At 35.1% G+C, this 21,772-nt stretch overlaps 2 protein-coding genes across 3 annotated transcripts in view; one reads left to right on the top strand and one right to left on the bottom strand.

Moving 5' to 3' along the window:
* LOC136026917 (uncharacterized) overlaps window positions 1–21,772 on the top strand; it is a 56,819-nt gene that overhangs the window by 7,215 nt on the left and 27,832 nt on the right. The window contains exons 1-2 of one of the 2 annotated variants that reach the window (XM_065703749.1): window positions 2,263–2,370; window positions 14,927–15,155. In XM_065703749.1, the coding sequence (XP_065559821.1) occupies window positions 15,030–15,155 (126 nt within the window). In that variant the 5' untranslated portion in view covers window positions 2,263–2,370; window positions 14,927–15,029. Of the gene's footprint in view, window positions 1–2,143; window positions 2,371–14,926; window positions 15,156–21,772 lie in introns of those variants that run through there. The other variant, XM_065703750.1, reaches the window with a different exon arrangement.
* Window positions 1,994–21,178, bottom strand: LOC136026790 (uncharacterized). The gene is made up of 3 exons (XM_065703489.1): window positions 20,506–21,178; window positions 16,259–17,221; window positions 1,994–2,314 (listed from the first exon to the last, which is right to left on the bottom strand). Exons 1-2 carry the CDS (start codon window positions 21,176–21,178, stop codon window positions 16,437–16,439), a joined length of 1,458 nt encoding a protein of 485 aa, XP_065559561.1. The 3' UTR covers window positions 1,994–2,314; window positions 16,259–16,436.

The following is a 21,772-nucleotide window of genomic DNA, read 5'->3' as shown; positions in this document are numbered from 1 at the left end:
TTTAGATCGATGGAATAGACTTCAAGAAAGCTAGCAAAATATCAGTTATCAATTTGTACATTGGTGTACAGTGTACAGTGTACAACTTTGTACAGTGGTACAGTCCCAGGGACCAGAGTGTTTTCCTAAGGATTGGTCAAAAACACAAACACAGATACAGTGGGGTCGTAGTTTTTCTGGGAAACCTTCATCCCCCTCTATTTGCTAATTTGGTTATGGGGTAGTTACTAATAGATAAAGGGGCAAAGAAGTGGTATGGCATTGTCTGTGTCACGACTTCTGTGTTTGAAAATAAGCTACTACAAATAAATATCTATTTAAGACAAATTGGCTGGGATTACTAATTAAATCTTAGGTAGAGATGTAGTGATTAAAGCTTAAAAAAGAATCAATAGTCTTAATGATTTTGCAGAAAAGATGTTTATTATGTAAATCTCAACCCTTGAAGCTCTTTGTAGTTTTGCTCTAACATATCTTTTTGAATATATTAGTTTTTTCCCAAACTTTTCACTTGTACTGCATTAATAATCTTTTAAAAAACACGATGAAAGACAGGAAAAAGTAGATTAACGAATAACAAAGAGAAACAGATTAAATGGGAAAGAAAACAAAAAATACCCCAAAAGTTCCTATTCTCCTCAAAAAGGATGGCATGGAATTCACAGCTCCAGAAGATAAAATGAAAATCCTCCTAGATAATTTTATAAAAAATGACCAAGAGTATCAGTATCAAGCACCAACTAATATAACTACAGATAATAATAACCAACTCCAAATGGAACCGTTCACTAATGAAGAAATAGAAACTGGTATAAAGAAAATAAGGCCAGGAGCACATGGGCCTGATCAAATACATAACTTAATGCTTAAAAATTTACCAGAGGAAGCCAAAAATATTCTTCTGATTCTACTTAATAAGTCAATCAAAGAAGGTTACAATCCCAAAGAATGGAGAAAGACATCCATAATACCAATACCTAAAACAGGAAAGTATCCCTCTAATTCAGATTCATACAGGCCCATTTCACTAACATCTTGCCTCTGTAAACTTATGGAATATGTGGTTAAAAACTGAATCCTTGGGCTTATAATAAAAACTGCACAGAAAGAATAGTTTTGTTTCCTCCCAAATCGGAGCACACCTGACTGCTTAGTTAGACTTGAGGACCAAATAAAACAGGGCTTCTGATGCAAGAAGGATATATTTGTAGTGTTCCTCGACATGAAGTCTGCATTTGACCGAGTTGACCTGGATAAATTTTCAAAGAAAACAGGGGAACTAGGCATAGCTGCCAATTGCATAAATTTGATTTCTAGCTTTTTGAGAAATCGTGAGGTTAGGGTAGGTGTTAGTGGGTATCAGTGCTATCACTTACTTGAAGTACTTTTTACTTGAAGTACTACTTAAGTAAAATTTTCCGTTACTTGTACTTGTTGCAAGTCAGGCTAAACGTTGCAAGTCAGGCTATTAGGCTGGATGACTGCTACCTAGGCCTAATTTTTGATAGTAAAATGACATGGTTGAGACAGATAGAGTATTTGTTAGGTAATATTATTAGTAGACTAAACCTTATAAATTTAATGTGCCTATGGGAAAGGGTTGCTCCTTTAAATGTCTTAGTAAAACTATAAAGGTTGTAATTATAAAGGTAAAATTATAAAGCTTTTGTAGGTGTAATAATTTGCTTTCAAATGAGTGCCCAAATATATTACCCATTAATAACTAGCTTAATCTAACTAGCTTCATATCTGTGGTTTTCATATCTGTGGAAAACAAAATTGGATTTATTTTGTTTAGTTATAAGCCTAGCCTTTTCTAAATTTGTTCTATCAAAATTTCCTCTTATAAGTGGTTTTATGGTGTGTCTAAAGCGAAAAGAGTTCGATTGGCCAATTTTTGTGACGAGTTTTGTTAAATATTCATATTGAGGGTTTATCAGAAGGAGAAGCAAATGTTCGCATTTGGAGCCAGTAAGAAGAACACAAAACCCGATTTTTATTATTATTTTTTTTTCATTTTGCATGAAACTTGGACAAAAAAAGAAGACTTTTTTAGTTACAATATTTTCTACATGTAAACACTCTGTTTATCTCTAGTATTACTTCATCTTCTTTCATCTCATCTTCATCGTATTTTTTTCAGATTTTACGTCTGCCATACGTCCAACAGGAAGGAAATATCCCTGGGCCTTTGGGCCATGTACAAGCCACTGGATTCGGCAATATCCTTTTTGGCTCAACGGCAACCATGGGCTGCATCCCAGTTAGGAGGATCCAAGAAAATGAGTGTACAGACATCATTAGCAAAAATGACCTAGAATCGAACAAGGACATTCATAGAGTTGCTGTCAAGAAAGCTGTTCCCTATAGGTTAGAACTTTGGTTTTGTCCTGTCCTTTCTAATGTTTGACTTGCTTTACAGCGCTGTCGTCTGACATTTTTAATACTTTCCAAGTTAATTGTCAAAACTAATTGCTAAGCCTAATTGCTAATTGCTAAATGTACTTATATTTCGGCTATACAGCTATTATCGGGGTAACCAACTTTTTGGCCCCTGAATGTGCCCCTTTCGCATCCAAAATTGTGAGGCTATTATTTTGTACCTGTTATATTATGACCAAAACACGCTTTGTAAACCTCTTTCAAAGCCGCCAGTTACCATGAAATATAATGAAAACGAAAAAAATCCATATAAAAAATTCATACAAAATGACTTAGGGTGGTAGCACGAAACCCATATAAACATGTAAATCCCCTGCTTTGGGGAAAATCTTTTACTTACATCTCTGGCAAAAGCTGGATGGTAAAAAAAACTACTTTGGTTAAAAGTGACATTTTTTAATAGAATATATCTCCAGTTGGAACCTGTTTTGTTTTATGACAAGAAATTTACAATATGTCACTTTTTTGCCGTTTTATATTATTGTGTCCCGGCACATGAGAATGTGCATTTTGACAAAAAGTGTCCAGTTGGCAACCTTGACTACCATCATAAAAGTAACTTAAAAAAAGTTTACATTTAGAACAGTTAAATTTAACTATTGATTAAAAACTAATTTTTCTTTAGTTAACTAGTGTCCAGTTTGGTTAACGTGAAACAATTCACGAGAGTGTAGGGTTGGGGGTTGGCAAAGTTTATTTTTCAATATGCAGGGAGCTTCAGATTTGTCGTTTCTTCAATAAAAATACCTAAAAAGACATTTTTCGATAAAAGTCATCCCCCCCAAAAAAAACTTCTAAAATTAAATATCTTTTCCCTATTGTTTTGTTTTATTCACTGGCCAAAAAACATCCTTGTTTGGTTTTTGGTTTATTAAATATTTCTCTTCTGTTGTGCTATTCTATGTCATATATTGTTACTGGGGTCTCTGAATGTATTCACTGTGTATGTACATGATGAATGTTTATTCTACTCTTAAAACACCAGTTCAGTAGAGGGTAATTCAGCTAGGACCTCCTGTGGAAAATGGTGTAAAGTCTTTAAAATGTAGATATAAGGACCAAAAACCCATTTTTCTCAGCATCATCCCCCCCTCCGTGTTTGCATAAAAATTGTGTCCCTTCATAATATTTTGCCTGTTTACCCTTCTTCAAGTGCTAGTACTTGAATTGGTGGGTGCCGATTTCGACTCAACTTATTCAACAACAAAAGAACTACGGAGCAAAACGTACAACAAAATTGTAACCACAAAGCTCTTAAAAGCCAGTCTAAAGGCTAAAATAAGGAACGAAAACTGGCTAATACGTAGGGTAATTTCAAGGAATCCCTGATAAAAAAACCTTTAAAAAGAGTCATAAATACTAAAATCTCCTTTCTAAAGTTTCAATTTACCTCCTACTTTTCTCTATTGGAGTTATATGTAGCCTGCCTTGCATATTCCCGTTATAATCTACAAAAGCGCTATTCTTTTCTTACTTATTATTTTAACGCTATTATTTTAAGAGTAGGACTATTGTGGAATATAATGGCAGCATTCAAGCCGGATGCATTCTGCTCCATTGGGGAGGGCGGGGAGAAATTGAAGCGAAGTGCCTTTAGAAATGAGAAAAGTAAGTGTTGATGATTGTCCCAAAGTGGTTTTCATAATATTTATCGGGTTTTCTTCAAATCATTCATCTCAATGATCAAAGCGTCTTCAAATGGTACATCCTAGATGTTTTAGCACCTGCGAAAAAAATAACTTTGAAAATAAACTAATCCTGTAAAGTGAGTAATGAGACCTGGCAATGCTGCAGAAATTGTTACAGCAAAATACATTATGAAGTTGGTTATTGATCTTGACCAGAAATCTCGGTTTTCTGGAATAGATCCAAGCTGGATCGAAGGGTGAAAAATGTTTTTGTTTTGATGTCCTTGGTACCTTAAGTAGCGACAAAGACTTCTGATTCCTTCCCTCCTACAAAACCATTTCAAGACGGTGACAAGAAAACTAATATATCCTCTCTGTCATGTGTAAAGGTTGTATCTAGTATTTTTCATACTTTCCAATTTAACTGCCAAAACTAATTGCTAAGCCTGCTCAGAGGGGTGGCTTACGGGATAATATTTGCTTGATCAATCTTTGATCCTAATTTAAATCGCCGGCTAATACTCCCTTTGAGAACAACATAGCAAGTGATTTCTCTTAATTGTATCAGAAGGGTGAAAATGTCAGATACAACCTTCTGGCATAATATAAAAAGTGTACTAATGTTTCGGCTATGCAAATATCGTCGGGGTTCCCAACTTTTTGGCTCGTGATTGTGTCCCCTCACCATCCAAATATGTGTCCATCTTGAAATATCAAAAACTATAGGCTATATTTTTTACCTGTTGTATTATAACCAAAAGACGCTTATAAAATCTTTTTCAAAGCGACCAGTTAGCATCAAATATAATGAAAACGAAAAAAAAAATATAAAAAAAAAAATATAACGAAAAAAATATAAGATATATATCCAGTTGGGAAATGTTTCGTTTTATGTCATAAGTTCAAAAAAGGTGTCACATCTTGCCTTTTTTTTGCCATTCTGTTCCGGCTCATGAGAATGTGTCCTTTTGACATAAAATGTGTCCATTTGGCAACCTTGATTAATAGATAAGACTAAACGCTGTAAAACTCATAAAATTAACTTACAACTAAAAAGTTTATATTTAGAACCGTCAAATTCAACTATTGATTAAAATTAACTGCTCCCTCTTCAACGCCTTGCTCTTTGCGCTAAAGTTTCACTCTTTCTCTCAACTCTACTTTTTAAAACAGTAAAAACTTTAGCGTCAAGAGCATGGCGTTGAAGAGGGAGCAGCCCCTTTCATATACGGGGTAATTTCTGTTCGTTTTAAGTTTTAATGTCGCTCCTTACTTTCAGTTAAAAAAAAATTGATTTTTTTATTTAATTTCTGAACGTTTTTTAGTTAATCCATGTTTTGGTTTCGGCTCTCCGCAGATGAATAATTAAAGCGAAATTTGCATATTTACTTATTTGGCTAATTTTGAGAAAAAAGGAGGGAGAGGAGGCCCAGATGCCCTCCGATTATTTTGAGGACCATGCATATTAGGTCAGGGGGAAGTCTTGTTTTCTGCTATTTTAGGGCACCAAACTACGACTTTATCCCAAAGAGGACGAATTTGCAATCAATTTAAAATTCTGTGAAGCTAATTGATTTATAAGTATCAATAACTATAGTTTAGGCTTCTCGGTTGCAAAAGAAGTAATGCCACCCGTTGGCAGCACTGGATTCAACCAAGTTGATTCGCTTTATTTGTAATGACATTAGGCTACGTTTGGTGATTGTAATTACGTATCAAAGGAAGGGTAGTTTCCTAAAAAGAACATTTTAATTGACAAACTTATATATCAACAGACATAGATATATCAAAATAATTGGCAGAATATGCTGATTCTAAATATATAAGTTTCATTAATCTTAGTTTACCTATCAAAAGCTAAGAGCCTGAGAAAATTTGTCTGATTTTTGAAAAAAGGGGGAAAGACCTCCTCGAAATTATAGAATTTTAATGAAGATCACACCATCGGATTCAGTGTATCAAAGAACCCTTCTGTAGAGGTTTCAAGCTCGTATCTGCAAAAATGTTGAATCTTGAAATTTTTGCTAGAAGAAAGATAATGGATGCATGTTTATTTGTTTCTTTTTTTTTCTTTTTAGGGCTGATCGTTTTGACTCAGCGGTCCCAAAACGTCGAGAGAGTGCCTATTCTAACGGAAATGAAAATTACTAGTGCCCTTTTCAAGTGACCAAAAAAGCTGGAGGGCAACTAGGCCCCCTCCCACGCCATTTTCTTCCTAAAATCGTCCAGGGAAATATTTTTAAGCTGTAAAATTTACCCATTGTTTAATTTGTTTTTTTTTATAGTTTTTTTATAACTTTTTTTTTATAGTGCCAAAAAACTGTAACGTGAAGAGTGAGTTGTTGAGGAGGGAGCAACCGTTTTCATACACGTAATATTTTCTGTCCGTTTTAAGTTTTAGCGTTAGCCCTTGCTTTCAGTTGATTTTGTTTTTTGTTTTTTGTTTTTTTTTATTTAATGAAGCCTAGAGACAAACATTTTTCTAATGGCAATGAAAAAGTATGTCAATTAAAGTAAAAGTACATAAAAATGGAAAAAAAAATTAATTACAAAAATACAAAAAACCATAGCCTTACAAAACTTACAAAAACTAAGATATAAACTTTCAGCATTAAGTTCTGTTGAGCAGTGCCGAAGCGTCGGACAAATATTTTTTAACAATATCGACAGTTTTGAACTTGACTATCAAACATCAAAATATTTAATGCCTTTAAACTCAATTGTTAATGAAAGCTAACGCATTATCAAAGTAGTTTTGTAAAAGTCAAACATTGAAACTAAAATCATGGAAATCAAATAAAATCTGTTAATTCAATATTTTTAATCTAATTTTGAATACCAAAGACAGATATATTTGACGCCTTTATACTTCATACCTGTAAAAAATTGAATCTTTTTCAAAGTGAAAAATGCAAGCAAAAGTTGACGGCATATTCTTAGCGGAATTACCCCTTATTAAGTTGTTTTCCGTATGTTTTATATAATTATACGAACTTTCTTGTGTACTAATAACTGCACTAATTACTAATAAACAAATGCATATTTAGGATCAGCATAAAAAGCTGATTCTTTGCTTAAATGTTATGATTAGTTAGGCTCTTACGCTTTCGTTGTTGACAAGGAACGTCATTTACTTACAATTCAATACTATCAAAAATTTAATTTTTTTTTTGCTCCAAGCAAATCATGTGAAAAATGTTTGTGAAAAGCTGGAAAGGGGTCACTCAGGCACAAATTAGAAGATATATTTTCCTTATTAAGGGTAAAAATCTAATGGCAGGCAGCCAACAATGGGGCAGCACACATTTTGTTTCATGGTTTATCCATATTTTCTTATAATTACTTTATAGTCCCAAATTTCCAGATGATCAATTTATTAGTATTTCGTGGTTGCCATCTGGTACAAAGCGAAGATCTTAGTAAACATTTAAATTTGTTTATAAGTGACAAGAAAAGCTAAGAACGTGTGATTGGCCCTAAGGCTCTTTTCAATAACCAGTTTGTTTTAAAAACAAGAGCTAAGAGTTCATATGGCACTTATGACGAGGTCGGAAAAGCCAAGAGCTCATATGGTATGAACTCTGGCAAAATTCTAAGAATCGATTGCTTTAAAAGGAAAGTCAGAGGCTTAATGCTGGTCGGTATTTAAAATAAGAGCTCTGAGTCACAAGGTCCTTCTAAATATCAAAATTTATTAAGATCCGATCACCCACTCGTAAGTTAAAAATACCTCAATTTTTCTAATTTTTCCTTTCCCTTCAGTCCCCCAGATGGCCGAATCGGGGAAAACGGCTTTATCATTCAATTTGTGAAGCTCCTTGACACGCCTACCAATTTTCATCGTCCTAGCACGTCCAGACGCACCAAACTCGCCAAAGCATTGAGCCCCACCTCCTAACTCCCCCAAAGAGAGCGGATCCCGGTTACGTCAATCACATATCTACCACATTTATAAGCGTTTTCCAAGATTTCCGGTTTCCCCCTCCAACTCCCCCCAATGTCAACAGATCCTGTCAGGATTTGAAATAAAAGCTCTGAGACATGAGTTCCAAATATCAAATTTCATTAAGATCCGGTCACCCGCTCTTACTGCCGGTGCCCTTGAGCGATGACTTCGCAATTGACGACTAATTTCAGAGGAACTTGATGACAAAGGTAACTCTGCTTTTGAATACCCAAGTTAATTTACCCTGCCCAGAAGAGCATAAGTGGGTCCAGCTCGAGGCTTAATAAGTTTCGAAGAGACATGAAAAAAGCATATTGAACCCACTTCCACAGTTTAAGACAAGATATTTTTGACAAAATGTTAAAATAATCATTTAAAATCTAGTTAGCCTACCCTATGGAGAAGCTTAATAAGCTTATTCAAAGTGGAAACATGAAAACAGCAGACTGAACTCGCTTCCACAGTTTAAGATAAGATATTTTATACAAAATGTTAAAATAATCATTTAAAATCTAGTTACCCTATCGAGAAGTTTAATAAGCTTACTAGACGAGGAGACATGAAAAAAGCATATTGAACCCGCTTCCACAGTTTAAGATATTTTCAAAGGACAAAGGTAATGACAAAGGTAACTCTGCTTTTGAATACCCAAATTAATTTACCTTGCCCAGAAGAGCATGGGTCCAGCCCGTTCCCCAAACAGTAAGCAAGTTTCCAGTCTATTTGGAAATTAAAATCATTCCAATGTTGTCCCAGTATTATGTGGCTTAGACGAACTAAACCAATAGTAATGTTACGGATTATATTCGTATGTATAGTATTTATTGCAATGTACGGTACTTCCGTATTGTATGATACACACTCGAGAAATGAAGTTTGGTTCTTTAGTGACAAAACTATGAAAACTACAACAAAGAATTATGGTGGGGGGGGGCTCTCAAGACACATTATATTAAATATCTAACCTAACCCAATCAAAATACTATCTCCATATATTCATTTAATAAAAAATATACCTACAACGAAGATTTTAACTGAGCCTAAGCTAGTTTTCTTTTGATACCCGATGTGTTACTACTATTACGCGCCACCTTGTGTATGTGATTCTTGAAAGAGGCCGGCCCCTATGTTTTCACTATATTTCCCTCTGATGTAGGTAGCTTTCCAATTTAAGAGATTCAATTCGGCCAAGACGACGCAACGTTTGCAGATTAACTATATCAAATATCCAAGTTTATTTGGAATTTTCTCCATTTTTAATGAAGTCGCCATACGCTACAACTGTTTGTGGTACTAGGAGATTTTAATCCTTATCTTCTCTAGTCAAGTCCCTGAAGATTCAAATCCTATTTCAAATTTCCCATTCTCTTTGGTACTTCCAAAATTGATAAGCGAAAATGGCTTAGTAATTACGAAGTCCTCTCAAGCAAGGTCATATTCAAGGAGGAATTACCAGGTTCATCCCAACCTCCCAAAAACTGACCGACTTATGAAAACGTAACAAAGAAGCATATAAAAAAACTTGATGCTTTAACTGTAAAAATACTCCAAAAATACCAACCCCTGAACAAAATCCTGGATAGCTCATGCTCTCAAACACTTTAAGCAACATAGCTTACTATGTTATTAACACCTATAACATAATTCCCCGACAATCGCATGGCTTTATTCTGTTGAAATACAGATTATTATTTAGGCTGATCACTTGAATTCTTGCGCCATGTCTAGGTAGTTAAACTTAATTCCAAGTTCTTCGTTCAAACTTCGATTTACAAAAAGAAATCAATACATGCTTCTGCTGGCAAGTACGATTTAAGTAAGATTTAAGTAAGATTTAAGTACCTTACCGGGTATTTTCACTAATTGACAGGAAGATTGGCTGTTTAAGAAAATGCAATAAACAGTACCCATAAAATAGAATTAATTACGCTGATGAAATACCCACATAAGGAAGGGGGGGATAAACAAAGGCAATTCTGGCCTCTCCTCCGCCTGGGGCAAAATCTTCATTAGCCTCACCCCTCCAAAAAGTTTTCAGGACACATTTTAACAAAATTTTCGTTAATTAACAAAATTTGAATGCACAAATCTACCATTTCTTGCTACAGATTAAATAAAAAAGCTTTTTTAAATGAAAGCAAGGAGCAACATTAAAACTTTATACAAACAGAAATTAATCCGTATATGAAAGGGGCTTTTCCTCCTCAACGCCCCGCTCTTTACGCTAAAGTTTCTCACTGTTTTAAAAATAGAGTTAAGAGAAGAGCATTAAAATGTGATTCTATTGATGTAACTATTGATGTCAAAATTCCATTTTTTAGAGTTTCAGTTACTATTGAGCCGGGTCGCTCCTTACTACAGTTCGTTACCACGAACTGAATATTATATATTAATATATTATAAATAAATAGAAATATATTATAAAACATATTATAAATATATATAATTGATAAAACTTAGATACATAGCTTCGAAAAATATATCCCTGGGCACAAAAGTTCAAATGATGACCAATGACCTAGTATTTAATTAATTAACCTGTCTTTTCCTGTTTAGACAAGTTTCTATACCTCTCGGAATTGGTGCCAAAATGTTAAAGGGTCAGGAAATGATAAAATCTGGTTTATTTATTCATGAAAGTAGGCTTAGATTCAGGATTCAATATCGCAAATTTGACTTATAAGACAGAAATGAAATCTTCTTAAATTTTCATAGAATAAAAAAGACTTTCGAAGCAATCAATTCCTTAGCATATTTCAGTTATACTATTGATACTGATAATAACATCATTGGGGAGAGGGTCGTGTGTCCCTTTAGATTTTGAAATGCAGTTTTGTGGGGATAACTTTTATCGAAAAATGTCATTTAGATTCAGGATAATATTGTGGCAAATTCAACTAATAAGACAGAAACAAAATCTTCTTAAATTTTCATACAATAAACAAGAGTTTCTTAGCAATCAAGATCTTAGCATCTTCCAGTTATGCTATCGATACTGATAATTGCTTCATTGGGGAGACGGGCGTGGGTCCCTTTAGATTTTGAAATGCAGTTTTGTGGGGATAACTTTTATCGAAAAATGTCTTTTAGATTCAGGATGATATTGCTCAATATCTCGCTCTTTGCACTAAAGCTTAAATTTTATTCTAAATCTTTAAGAATAAGAATCAATTAAGTCTTTAACTAAATCTTTAAGAATAAGAATAAGAATAAAGAATCTTTAAGATTAAGTTTTAATGTCACTCCTTACTTTTAGTTAATTTTTTTTTATTTAATTCGTAAGAAAACTTTGGTTTTCTAAGAATCCTCGAAGAACGCTTTCAACTAAGTTTGATGTTTAGTTTCGAATTAATCAACTGGGATATTTTAAATAGCCTATCCCTAGGAAAAAAAAGTGGAAAAAACAATCAAACAGTTCGTGGTAACGAACTGTAGTAAGGAGCAACCCGGCTCAATAGTAAACGAAACTCTAAGAAAAACGGAATTTTGATGCTAAAAGATACATCAAAAGAATCGGATTTTTATGCTGATTGTAAATATACAAGTTTCATCGAATTTAGTCTTTGTCATCAAAAGTTACGAGCCTGAGAAAATTTGCCTTATTTTGGAAAATAGGGGAAAACACCCCCTAAACGTCCTAGGATCTTAATAAAAATAACACCATCGCATTCAGCGTATCAGAGAACCCTATAACAAAAATTTCAAGCTCTTATCTACAAAAATGTGGAATTTCGTATTTTTTGCCAGAAGACAGATCACGGGTGCGTGTTAATTTGTTTTTTTTTTCTTTTTTTTTCCCAGGGATCATCGTATCAACCGTATGGTCCTAAAATGTCGCAAGAGGGCTCATTCTAACGGAAATGAAAAGTTCTAGTGCCCTTTTTAAGTGACAAAAAAAATTGGAGGGCACCTAGGCCCCCTTCCACGCTCATTTTTTCCCAAAGTCAACGGATCAAAATTTTGAGATAGCCATTGTGTTCCACATAGTCGAAAACCAAAATAACTACGTCTTTGGGGATGACTTACTGCCCCACCGTCCCTGGGGGAGGGGCTACAAGTTACAAACTTTGACCAATGTTTACATACAGTAATGGTTATTGGGAAGCGTACAGACGTTTTCAGTAGGATTTTTTTGGTTTGGGGTGGAGATGAGGGGAGGGGGCTATGTGGGAGGATCTTTCCTTGGAGTAATATATCATGAGGGTGATGTCATGAAAAATTAAATAAAAACAATTTTTTTTAACTGAAAGTAAGGAGCGATATTAAAACTTAAAACGAACAGATATTACTCTGTATATGAGATGGGTTGTCCCCTCCGCAATCCCTTGCTCTTTACGCTAAAGTTTGACTCTTTGCTACAGTTCTACTTTTTAAAACAATTAAAAACTTTAGTGTAAAGAGCGAGGGATTGCGGAGGGGACAACCCATTTCATATACGGAGTAATTTCTGTTCGTTTTAAGTTTTAATGTCGCTCCTTACTTTCAGTTAAAAAAAAACTAGTTTTTTTTTATAAATTTTAAAATGCACTCTATGCATGCCGTCACAGTTTCATATACATGAGCATTTTGTACTTGAAAATGATAGTGCCCTTTTGCTCATTTTGTCTTCTCCCTTGGTCGGTAACCATGCTTTGCAAGACGCAGCCAAACATATTACTATTTTTTGGCTGAAGCATCTCGCCAAAGGAAACTGTCTATCAAAACCTTTCACAAGACTTGATAATTTATTTGAAGTTTTGACAATCGACGGTCTATAGAGAATTAAAAGACAGAAGGCTAACCTAACTTCAATTTTGAAGCTCGATGTTTTCAAGTTCACTCAATCACGGCCTTAATCATAATGAAATATACCAAAATATGATGAATATATAATAATTCAGTAACCAAATTATGGAACCTGCATATTCTGGGGGCCAGTAGGTGTAGATTATCCGATAACTAAACCAGACTGTCTTAAGAACCGATTTTTCTAACCCCTGACGTCACTTACTCCTCCTGAAATAAAAAACTGAATTAATCGCTCGTATCGAACAAGCGAACTTAATATGATTTAATCATATATCATATATTTAAAATATTTATACATGGCAGTGTGGCCGAGTGGTCTAAGGCGCTGTGCTTAGTCCCAGTCTCTGATGAGTCGAGGGTTCGAATCCCTCCGCTGCCAATTTTTTTTTGATGCACAAAATATTATCTTATTGTTATTTAAGTAGGTATTTTTTCTTCTCCTGATATTTAGTTAAAGATTTTAGTTAATCATTTATATTTGACTATTAATCATTTATAATGAAATATACCAAAATATGATGAATATATAATAATTCAGTAACCAAATTATGGAATCTGCATATTCTGGGGGCCAGTAGGTGTAGATTATCCGATAACTAAACCAGACTGTCTTAAGAACCGATTTTTCTAACCCCTGACGTCACTTACTCCTCCTGAAATAAAAAACTGAATTAATCGCTCGTATCGAACAAGCGAACTTAATATGATTTAATCATATACCATATATTTAAATTATTTATACATGGCAGTGTGGCCGAGTGGTCTAAGGCGCTGTACTTAGTAGCAGTCTCTGATGAGTCGGGGGTTCGAATCCCTCCACTGCCAATTTTTTTGATGCACAAAATATTATCTTATTGTTATTTAAGTAGGTATTTTTTCTTCTCCTGATATTTAGTTAAAGATTTTAGTTAATCATTTATATTTGACTATGTTAGCTAGATTTCTTTGAAGTGCATTGGTATAACATATATATATATATATATATATATATATATATATATATATATATATATATATATATATATATATATATATATATATATATATATATATATATATATATATATTAATCCGTAACACATTGGCAGTTCAAAAGGGTCCTAAAACCCGTTTTATGTTACAACAATGAATCCGATGAAAACATAGGGAGTAACCTCTAGTCTTCATTACCCAAGCAAGAGCTGACAAAGCATAAAGCCAAGGCACATACAAGGCATGGATCTTTTCGAAGAGAGCAGGATAAAATCGAATCAAAGCAGCTATGTGAAAATAAACAGAGGAGGGATCTAAATAAGAATAAATACATGCACAGGCATAAGTTCCTGAAAATGTAAGGGCGAGGGACAAGTATTTTTTCCACTTTTTTGAAAGAAGACAAAAAAAAATGCATTTTTTTAAATCTAGGGAGGATATTTTTGTTGACACCTAGAGAAAACACAAAAAACTCACTAGTTCAAAATCTGTAGGGCGGTTGCCCCCCCCCCCAATTAGCACCCTTGCATATAAGCTGATTCTTTTAAGGAGAGGGCAGCTTAAACCCACAACAGGCGTATCATATAAAAAACATAAATTAGAGAAAAATCGTCCATTTCATATTTTAGAGAACAGACCCAAAAGCCCTCCCTTCCTCTGTGTTCGTTCCTGGTCCAGACCAGACACTAATTTAAAGTCAAGCATATCGTGTGGAAACTAGCCAAGGAAAAGTGGAGAATCTCAAGTTTTGTTGTGGTTAAAATAATAATAATAATAAAACAATTGTCCAACAAGCATAATTATAAAATTGTGATCAGAATTCTTAATTACACTAACTAGGATAAGCCAACCAAACGTTTTTCCAGTTTGCCCGCCAGTTTCTTTTTACGTCTCAGAATAAATTATCACACATTCAAAGAAACCCTCATCCCAGTTTTGGTGGATTGAAGAGCTTACAACGAACGAATCCATTACAAGATACCTGGGTAGAAAGGCCTATCATATTATACTACCTGACTGGGGTGGGGACTTCGTTTCCCTCTTTTTTGCAGTTCGGAGAGTAAAATTCCAAGTCATTAGCCCCCGAGGTGGCACTAAGATTTAAAGTTAAAGGTTATTCAAATTAACATTGATTTATCATCTAATATAGCTGATGACACTACTGAGGCTGATGAGTCTTTTAATGAGATCAAGTATTAAAAATACTGATGCAGAGCCTGAAACAAAAGTAAAACAAGATGAAGTAGCTGCGGATGAGACATCTGGAGACAATGATTTTGCTGCAGAAGAAGTTGGAAGCTTCACATCAGTTGAGTACTGGCATTCACATGCACCATTTCATGCAATACATTATTGAAGTTGATTATCCAAAGTTGTATGTAAGTACAAAAATACAATTATTGTCTTATAATCATCTTGTCTGTGAACTAGGGCATAAGGTACAGTTCCTTTAGTCTTTCAGGCACAATCCCAAGGGAATCTATATTGTTTAGGAGACCTGAACATTATAGAGATGATTCTGTCTCCCAGATTACTGGTGATCATTCACAAACCCTTCCTATCATGTTAGTTGTTTACCTCCCATATCTATATTAGAAAATCCCATATTTCATATCAATACTAAGCAATGAAGACCCAGAAAAGTCCTCAATTTCTCGTAGCAACAATCCCCCCTTAAGCCAAACACCCACATAAATTATCTATAACCAACCCCCCCCCCCATAACACCAGGAAAGTATTTTGAAGCAATTACATCCACTCCTTCCCTGAAATTTGCCTACATGACAGGTCTTTTACCTATTGAAAATTTGACAAAACAACATTTACCTTAATTTTCAGTTACTAGTTGCTTTTTCTCTGCCTTTAGGTCTGAAAATGCAATTCCTGTTATTTGAGTAGAATTTTGAGCAATATCTATGTTTTTTTTTTCAAATTTAGGAAATAAAGGCTATTTGTATATCTTTAAAACATTATAAAATGGAATTGAGAAAAGTTATGAAGCTGAAACTGTTTTGCTGTACTTCAATTAAGCAGAAGATCTATTTTGCAAGGTTTCACTTTTATAACACACATATTTTAAAGGTCATCAAAGGTCAGGGCCTTCTAGAGGGAGAAGGAGTGGATGTAGTTGCTTCAAAATACCTTTTTAGGACATACTTTAGTCTGTAAATTCATCCCTGAAAGTTTTGTTTTCCTAACCTAAACTGTTTCTGAGATAGCAAAAAGTCAATTAACTAGAATTTTACCAAATCCTCTTATGAGTAACCTAAGTTGGTATTTACAGTTTTTAAAGTTTTCGGAATTTTTTTATGTTTCCTTCTTAACAGCCCCAACTCTACACTGATACCATAGCCTAGATCAGAGGCTATTTAGCAGAAATAAGTTCTAAAAGTTATGTAATTTTCCAAAAGTAGCCTATATTCCTCATATAGAGGAATTTCTTCACTAGAAGCTTAATAATTATAGATGGTAATAAGCTTACCTAAGCTATGGATGTCAGGTGATTGATTTTTCTAACGATAATTTCGACAGGACCTGTACGATGATGATGAGATGAATTTCGGACCCCTCTTGACTACATGGTCACTCAGGTCCTCTCTCTATATTCTTCGAATATTTGCTTGCTACGCTGGAAATTAAATGATTCCCAGCGTCTTTAATTACATCCTCTTGTCACATCCAATTTTTTCTAAGAATTGCACTACTAAGCGTATGACTGTGGTATTTAGTTCATCACTTAAGAAACCACCAAGTAGTAAATTTACTGAAATATTTTCCTTTTGTTCCTTGAAGAATGATTCTATGTGTCTTCTCTGATGCATATAATGATCACAATCAATTAAAATATGTTCAACTGTCTCTTCACTGTCACAGTGATCACAGATATTATCATCTCCAAAAAATTTTGCAAGGTATGAATGAGTACCTGCATGTCTGGACCTTAGACGAAAAGCTATGGTTCCTTCTCTTCTAGTCAGATTCCTGTAGATTTTCAGTTCTGACTTCCTTCTTGTTTTTCGTGTTGTAAACCAATTTCCCGAGAGGTTACGATTTTCTTCAAAATAGTATTGCTGCTGCTTTTTTATAACCTCCTCAATCATCATAATCTGAATTGGAGTTTCACAACATGTGAAGGGGTCCTCAATAGTGGTGCCATCTTTTGCAGCTTGGTCAGCTATATCATTTCCATGTATATCAACATGAGCTGGAACCCACTGTAAAACAATTTCTTGACCCGTGGGTATTGTGACTAATTCTTTATAGCAACTGGCCACTTCCCTTGACCGTGTCCCACTTCTACTTATGTTGGTGAGTGCTTCCAGTGCACTCTTCGAATCAGAGCAAATCAATACTTTAGGATATTCTTTCAGATTTTCTTTTGTATATATTACTGCTTTCTTTATTGCTATAACTTCAGCTTGAAAGATCGACGTTTGTTTGGGTACTTATACTGTGCTGTAATTTTCTTTTTTGGTATAACAAATGCAGCTCCAACTGGACTACAGTCATCTACTTTGGATCCATCCGTATAAATATCAAGGAAATCCCTAAATGCTTCTTCAATCAGCAACTTGAAGCTAGTGGCGAAGTCCAAGTTTTCTTTTTTCTCCATGACCATTGAGCATTTTATTTTGCAACACTCCCATGGTGAAGGTAAGTCCATGTCTGGAACACGTAACATTTCTGTGATCTTTAGTTCTAAGTCAAATTGAGCACATATTTGAATGGACCTTTCAAGGAAGTTTAATTGGATCTGCTTTCTGTGTTAGTTTGCAGTTGCATGCAGACCTCGTTTTACAATCCTTGATTTCACTGGATTTGTTTCATCTGACCCCCATACTTTTGCTAAATATTTTAGTGTAACAGTGTTCCTTCTAGTTTCGAGATCATCCAGGCCACTTTCTGCCAACATGAATGAAACTGGGGTCGTTTTCCTAGCTCCAAATGCAATCCTCAATGCTGTATTTTGTATAACATTTAGCTTTTTAAGGGATGATTGATTTGAAGGGTGATATACAACTGCTGCATATTCTAACTTTGACCTGATATATGTTGTGTAAAACTTAATTAGAAAGTCAGCTTTGCTTCCCCATGTGATGGCTGTTAGTGTCTTCATTATGTTGTTTCTCCTAATGGAGGGACAGGACCTGTACCTATCATCATCAGGTTAAATTCAAATTTCTTGCCAGAAAGTAAAATCACTAATTACATAAAACTAAAAACACTGAGCAACACTAATGATGAGCCGAACCTGGAATTATTGTTGTGCCATGGCCCATGGCACAACAATAATCAGTGTTTCCACTTCTACCGATTTATCGGTAGATCTACCGATTTTCGGACCTTTCTACCGAATAAATTTCAAGCCTACCGAAATACCGATTTTCTACCGACTTTTGGCGATTTTTGCTATTTTTTTTCTTTTTAATTGAACAAAATAGGTGTGACTGCGAACAGTGCCATTTAGCGAAATCCCGGAGCCATTCACAGCCACTTCAGTCATAGTGCAAAACGAGTGAATTCATTGAACGCTTTCGAGGACTTCTTAGAAATTGACAATCAGAAAATATTGTCCCCTGGACAAACTAGATGGTTATCTATACATAGCTGCTTCAAATGCATTCTTGAGCAATGGGATGCTCTGAAATTATATTTTACTGAGGCTGTGTTTGATGATCCTACCCATGGAAACGATATAGCACTTGGTGGCTTGAAAAACCCCTTTATGAGAATAATGATGATGGTCATGGACTATATTTTGGGCATGTTGGCTGAATTCAATGCTCTTTTCCAATCACAGTCTCCCCTTTTTCCATACTTTTAAATTAGAAACAAAAAGACGTGTTGCAACTCTCTCCAAGAACTTTCTTGAGGTAGGATATGTAAATGCTTTTAAAAATTCACTTGATGTAAATGATGACAATTATTATGTAGATATCCAAAAAATTTATCTTGGACTGAATGCCCAGATCGCCATTTCAGAGCTTGTAGACCGCGACCCTAAGGTGGACCATAATCAAGAGATGAAGCTATACCTCACAGCAAGATAATTTTACAAGGAAGCAGTTGCACAGATCAAAACCAGGTTCATATTTGATGATGATTTGTATGAGATGTCTTGTCTTGTAGAGCCTTCAAATGCTGCTAAGCTCAACCTTTCTTGTCTTGCACCAATTCCAGTTAAGCATTTCCCTCCCAAATGTCCTAGAGCTGCCATTGACTCGGAATGACGTGAACAAAGCTCTGTCGATGTTCCAAAGGATCTGTATCAGTCACCAGTAGGATATTGGAGATTCGTTTTGTCCATTGTTACCCCAAGTGGTCGACCAAGGTTTGTAAATTTAAGGCAGGTTATTTACTATTTGTTTTCACTGCCTTTCTCGAATGTTGTTGCAGAACGTCTTTTCAGCACTTTAAAAGAGGTGAAGACTGATAAACAAAATAAATTGTCGACACTGACCTTGTCTGCCATCGTACTAAATGCGGGACGAAGAGGATGAATATGCATTCTTCGTCGCTGATAGTTGATCATGAACTAGAGAAACGGCTAAAGGAAGTACGAGCTTCTGCGACCGTTGAAGATTGTATATGAGTGATCAAAGTTAGTCTATAATAGCAAAAGTTTCTGTTTTGTGTTGCATTAGATATTTGAAACATCCACTGTTCCAAAGTGTGCTTTATTGATTTATTATGATGAAAAGTACCTAATTAAGTAGATTAGAATTCAATCAACCTATGTATTGATACGATCCTAGGCTAAGGCTTCAGAATGTTAGTGATGTATGTTTACGGTGGAAGAGCAAAAGTTTCTGTTTTGAGTTGCATTAGATATTTGAAACTGCCGCTGTTCCTGAATTGTTGTTTGAAGACCAAAGTATGCTTTATTGATTTATTATGATGAAAAGTATCTAATTATGTAGATTAGAATTCAATCAACGTATTCTACCGATACGATCTTAGGCTTGATTCCGTCGTTTGCAGTTGCGTATCAGTTGCTTTAATCATTTGAATCCAGTATCTCATTTGTTGTTTAAAGTCCAATTTTAAGTGCTTTACTATGATGAACAGTACCTGATTAAGTATAATAGGATTCCATTAATAATAACTAAGGATATTGAAAGTGCATTTTTTAAGCCCCGTTCTCATGCGTGTCTAGCTAAGCATCTATGTTTACAAGCGTGCCAGGCAATATATTCGTGTCTAAACATATCTTGTTCCGACGTAGGCATAAACACCAGATGCCAATTTAATTAATACATGAAAATCGTTCTTTCCTTATGTGTGAATTCGGATTCAGAGGCGCTGCAGATTTGCAGCAACTACTGCAAATGCCGCGTTTGCAACATTTTAGAATCGCCGCTAGCTCAAGAGTATACCATATTAGTATACTAGAGATTTACAAGAACCACTCCAAACGCTGCATTTGCAACGACTGCAACATTTCGTAACCGTCGTTATTGCAACGAGATCAAACAACCCCCCATTACTCTTTTGCAGTTTTAAAGACATCATTGCTTTAACTCGTCGTATAATCAATCGTAAGTCGATAGACCGTTGTAGAGTGGTCTAATTCTGAATTGATCTGGGACTTCAGCAAAAAATTGAGCATTTTCGCGAACTTAACATACACTTAAAGGGTTTGGGCATGTCTAGAAATTCCCTACCGATTTTTCTACCGATAGCGTAACGCCATCTACCGATTTTCTACCGAATTTTAGGTAGACATACCGATTTTCGAAGCATGCGAAGTGGAAACACTGGCCATGGCCCGAATTTTGGTAGAGGCATTGATGGCTGTTGTCCTAGTAGATCTTAAAGAGGTTGGTCCTTTAGGAGAGGGGAGGAATTTTTTGTGAGCTTTCAATCTATGGGTGACGGGTTCCCAAATTTTGCTAATGTGAAACTCACCATTGTCTTTATTGATGGCTGGTTTATTTTTAGCAATTTCCAAAGCTTCTCTGATTTTCTGCTTTAAGAGTTGTGGGACAATAGCAATAAGTTGGGCTTGGTCAAACTTAATGGAGTGGGAAGGGTTTTCAAAGATATGATGGGCCAATGCAGAAAAACTATCTTCCTCCTTTAGCTTTGTCTTTTTAAGGCAGGCATCAATGGAATCAGCATGTTCTTTTAATCGGTGATGTAGAGGTCTCATGGTGCAACCTATATAGGTGTCACCACAGCTACAAGGTATCTCATGTACCCCTGGTGGACCTGAAGTAATCTTGTCCTTGCCTTTGCTCAAGAAGGAGGAGATAGTCCTTCCAGAGGGAAAAAACACCTTGAAGCCAAGCTTAGTGAATTTGGAGCTTAAAATGTCAGTAATGCCCTTAATATAAGGTAATGACAAAAAGGGTTTATCATCTTTAATCTTAGGAGTGAAATTCTTGGTAATTCCACTCATCTTTCTCCTGGAAATAACCTTGGCAATGACTTTTTGGGGGTATCCATTACCTATCAGAACATCTCTTATATAATCAAGTTCAGCCTTCAGCTCAAAATTAGAGGAGCACACCAAAAATGCTCTATCAACCAATGACTGGCATGTTAATAAATTGAAAGGGAGTAGCCAATCCGGACTAGTCTCAGTTAAAGATAGAAATGGGGCCACAATTAGTGATAAGGAAAAAGTTAAAGAAAGATGAGTGGAACATTTTGAGAATGTGCTTAACCGAGATACAGTTGCAGGAAAAAGATATAAATGAAAATGAAAAAGTTTGTGATACCTTGGATGTGAAGGAAGATTTGTTTAGCGAGGAAGAATTAGCGACAGTACTAAAAGGATTAAAAAATAATAAGGTCCCAGGTTCTGATAGTATGATTAATGAGTTTCTTAAATATGGTGGCTCTGAGGCTAGGAATAAGCTACTGAAGATTATGAACATGATTTTTGAAAAAGGGGAAGTACCCAATGATTTTAGGAAAACCTTAACTAAACCACTGTCTAAGAAAGGTGACAAGAGTGAGTGTCGTAATTATCGAGGCATTAGTCTGGTCT

The sequence above is a fragment of the Artemia franciscana genome, chromosome 5 (assembly GCF_032884065.1).
Source record: "Artemia franciscana chromosome 5, ASM3288406v1, whole genome shotgun sequence".
NCBI lineage: Eukaryota > Metazoa > Arthropoda > Branchiopoda > Anostraca > Artemiidae > Artemia > Artemia franciscana.
This window is presented reverse-complemented; position numbering and strand designations above follow the sequence as displayed.

Excerpts from the sequence above, each read along its gene's own strand:
- LOC136026790 (XM_065703489.1), bottom strand. The coding sequence starts at position 21,178 with ATGAGTGGAATTACCAAGAATTTCACTCCTAAGATTAAAGATGATAAA. Across the intron at positions 17,222-20,505 it reads TTCGCATGCTTCGAAAATCG|TACCCAAACAAACGTCGATC; the intron begins GTATGTCTACCT and ends GCACAGTATAAG.